The 3,350-nt window shown below is 41.9% G+C and overlaps 1 protein-coding gene across 1 annotated transcript; it reads right to left on the bottom strand.

The window, feature by feature from the left end:
• Positions 1-462: 462 nt before the first annotated feature.
• LOC148577857 (uncharacterized) lies at positions 463-2,781 on the bottom strand. Its single transcript, XM_088499300.1, has one exon. The coding sequence runs from the start codon at positions 2,770-2,772 to the stop codon at positions 463-465; it is 2,310 nt and encodes a 769-aa protein (XP_088355426.1). The 5' UTR covers positions 2,773-2,781.
• Between the last annotated feature and the right edge of the window lie 569 nt (positions 2,782-3,350).

Genomic DNA, 3,350 nt, shown 5'->3' with positions numbered 1-3,350 from the left:
GTTGCTTGCTTCTCAAGCCCTTAGATGACCAGTTAGTATGCATGAATTGAATGTGGCTTGTGGATTTAATTTGGTGTGGGAACACCAAACTTAAGTTCTTGCCACTTCTCTGGATACAGCGGGTTAACTCTAGGCAAAATCTTGTGTCTTTGCTAAAGGTTATGAAGTTAAGACTAAAAAGCAGTTAAGTGGTTGAATAATCTGTTCGATTGCTTGGAACTAACAATGTGCAGGAAGTTAGAATGTGCTTTTGAATGAGGTTTTGGTGGAACACCAAACTTAGAATCCTCCATTCTCCCTTAAGTTGTTTTTGGTGTGCAACACCAAACTTAACTCCTTGCAATACATATCAATTATTCAACATTCTTATTGAAAAAGCTATGAAAAGAAAACTACCTCAGGTTGGGTTGCCTCCCAACAAGCGCTCTTTTACTGTCACTAGCTTGACATTGGAGCTTTCTTTTATGGTGGTTGAGGATTGTAGTGTCTGAACTTGTCTCCCCTGACTGTGATGCTCCTCTTTGTTCTCTGGTGTTCAATTTCAGCGTGCTCTAATGAGAGTATGTTGCTGACAGTGTAATAGTCATCAGTCTGTTGGCTTGCTCCCAGCTGTTGATATGTCAGTTGCACTTTGTCACCTTTGGAAAGCCCCTCTGTTGGAATCTTCCTGTTCTTCCAACCCCTTTTTATTTTGTTTCTGCGTTTCATCCTTTCTTTCGTTGACCTTTCTTTTCTGGCCGTAGGCTTACCTTGGGGATTTTTCATCCTTTCAGTGGCTAATACTCCCATATTCTCTTGGACTTCTTCATCAGTTTGCACAATCTTTTGCTTTGGGATGTTGTTGTGAATCGCCTTGTTGCTTTCTTCCCTTAACAGAGATTCTTCCTTGTCAAGTTCCATATAGTTTTTCTTCTCATTACCAAACTGTGCTTCTGGTAACACCTTCAGAGTGACACTCTTGTCATGCATTTTGAGAGTTAATTCTCCTTCCTCTATGTCTATGATAGCTCTAGCAGTGGCCAAGAATGGCCTTCCCAGTATAATAGAATCACCATCATCCCCATCTGAATCCAGAACCACAAAATCTGCAGGGTATATGAAATTGTCCACCTTGACCAGCAGGTTTTCAATCATACCCCTGGGGTATACTGTTGACTTATCTACTAGCTCTAGAGATATCTGTACTGGTTTAACTTCCTCTATATGCAGCTTTTTTACCAAGGAGGATGGTATTAAGTTGATACTTGCTCCTAGATCGCACATTGCTTTAGTGATGGTTAATTCCCCAATGGTGCAAGGTAGCAAAAAGCTCCCTGGATCTTCAAGCTTAGGGGGAAGCCCTTTTTGAATCAAAGCCCTGCATTCCTCAGTGAGCAGTATGGTTTCCTTCTCATCCCAACTTCTTTTCTTGTTGATGAGCTCCTTCAAAAACTTGGCATACAGAGGCATTTGCTCAAGTGCTTCAGCAAAAGGAATATTGATTTCCAGCTTTTTGAAAGTCTCAAGGAACTTGTGAAAATGCTGGTCCTTGGTTTCTTTGTTGAACCTCTGGGGATATGGCAGTGGAGGTGTGATGTTCTTTCCTAGTTGCTGCTGTCCCTGAGTTACTTCTTTTGAACCGTGTGACTGGTTATCCTTTTCTTTGAGTTTCTCAGTGCTCTTGTTTGGCATTACAACTTGATTCTTGGCTTCATCTTCCTTTGTTTGCTCCTCATCTTCTATTGCACTTTTGCTGCTCTCTGCTTGCTTCTTTGTAGTGTCATTATTGCTCATCAATGTTCTCCCACTCCTTAATTGTATCGCCTTGCATTCTTCCTTAGGATTTGGAATTGTGTCACTCGGCAGAGAGCTTGAGGGTCTCTCAAGAGAAATCTGCTTGGAGATTTGCCCCATCTGTCTCTCTAGGCTCTTCAGGGATGCTTCATGGTTCTTGGTTGTCATTTCCTGGTGTTTCAACATTTTGTCTATCACGGCCTCCAAGTTAGTGATTCTTTGGGCTTCAGGTGATACTTGAGGTGGGTTATGAGATGTGGGTGGTGGATGGTAGGCATTTTGGTTGGTGGGTTGGTTATTAGTTTGGTACTGGTTGGGGTTGGGGTAGTTGTTTTGAGGTTTTCTGTAGGGGTTTTGGTTAGTCTGCTGCTGGTTGTGGTTTTGGTTGCTTCTTGGGTTGTTTTGGTTTGAGTTCCTCTGCCATGGTTGTTGGTTTTGGGTATGATTATCTCCCCATCTGAGGTTTGGGTGGTTCTTCCAGGATGGATTGTATGTATCACCATACACTTCATTTGGTCCTTGGTTGTGCATATACTGTACTTGCTCTTGTTGTTGTTCTTCTTGAGTTTCTTCATTCTGTCCCCATGTGGTTGATGGTTGGCTAGTGTTAACTGCTGCAACTTGGAGACTATCAATCCTCTTGGCCATTTGTTCAAATTGTTGTTGAATTTGCTGCTGCATCATCTTGTTTTGAGCCAAGATTGAGTCCACTCCTTCTAGCTCCATTACTCCTCTTCTTTGTGATGGTTGGCGGTTTCTTTGATGAGCAAAGAAATATTGGTTGTTAGCCACCATATCAATGAGATTTTGAGCTTCCTCTGCAGTTTTCATGAGTTGCAAGGAACCTCCAGCTGAATGATCCAAAGCTTCTTGAGATTTCAATGTTAAGCCCTCATAGAAATTCTGCAGCTTATCCCACTCAGTGAACATTTCAGGAGGACATTTCCTGATTAGAGCCTTGTATCTCTCCCATGCCTCATGGATGGGTTCAGCCTCCATTTGTGTAAATGTTTGTACCTCAGTCTTCAACCTTATGATCCTTTGAGGTGGGTAAAATTTGGCAAGGAACTTGGTTACCAGATCATCCCAATTGTTGATGCTGTCTCTTGGAAAGGATTCCAACCATTAAGTGGCCTTGTCTCTGAGAGAAAATGGGAATAGCAATAGCTTGTAGCTGTCAGGAGGCACACCATTAGTTTTAACAGTGTTACAAATCCTCAAGAAGGTGAATAGGTGTTGGTTCGGATCTTCAAGTGGTCCTCCACCAAAAGAGCAATTGTTTTGAACCAAAATGATGAGTTGTGGCTTTAGTTCAAAATTGTTTGCATTGACATTTGGAGTTAAGATGCTACTTCCACAATGTCTAGGATTTGCAAAAGTATAGGAAGCTAAAACTCTCCTCTGGGGTGGATTGTTATTGTTGTTGTCTGCTCCACCTGGTGGAGTGGTTGAATGTTCCTCCATATCTTGGAATTCTTCTTCTGATTCCTCTTCTCCAACAATATTTTTCCCTCTTTCAGCTCTTCTTAACTGTCTAAGAGTTCTTTCGTCTTGTTCATGAAAGATGGGTGTATTTC

This window comes from Arachis ipaensis, chromosome B1 (assembly GCF_059453495.1).
Source record: "Arachis ipaensis isolate K30076 ecotype BB chromosome B1, ASM5945349v1, whole genome shotgun sequence".
Lineage (NCBI taxonomy): Eukaryota > Viridiplantae > Streptophyta > Magnoliopsida > Fabales > Fabaceae > Arachis > Arachis ipaensis.
This window is presented reverse-complemented; position numbering and strand designations above follow the sequence as displayed.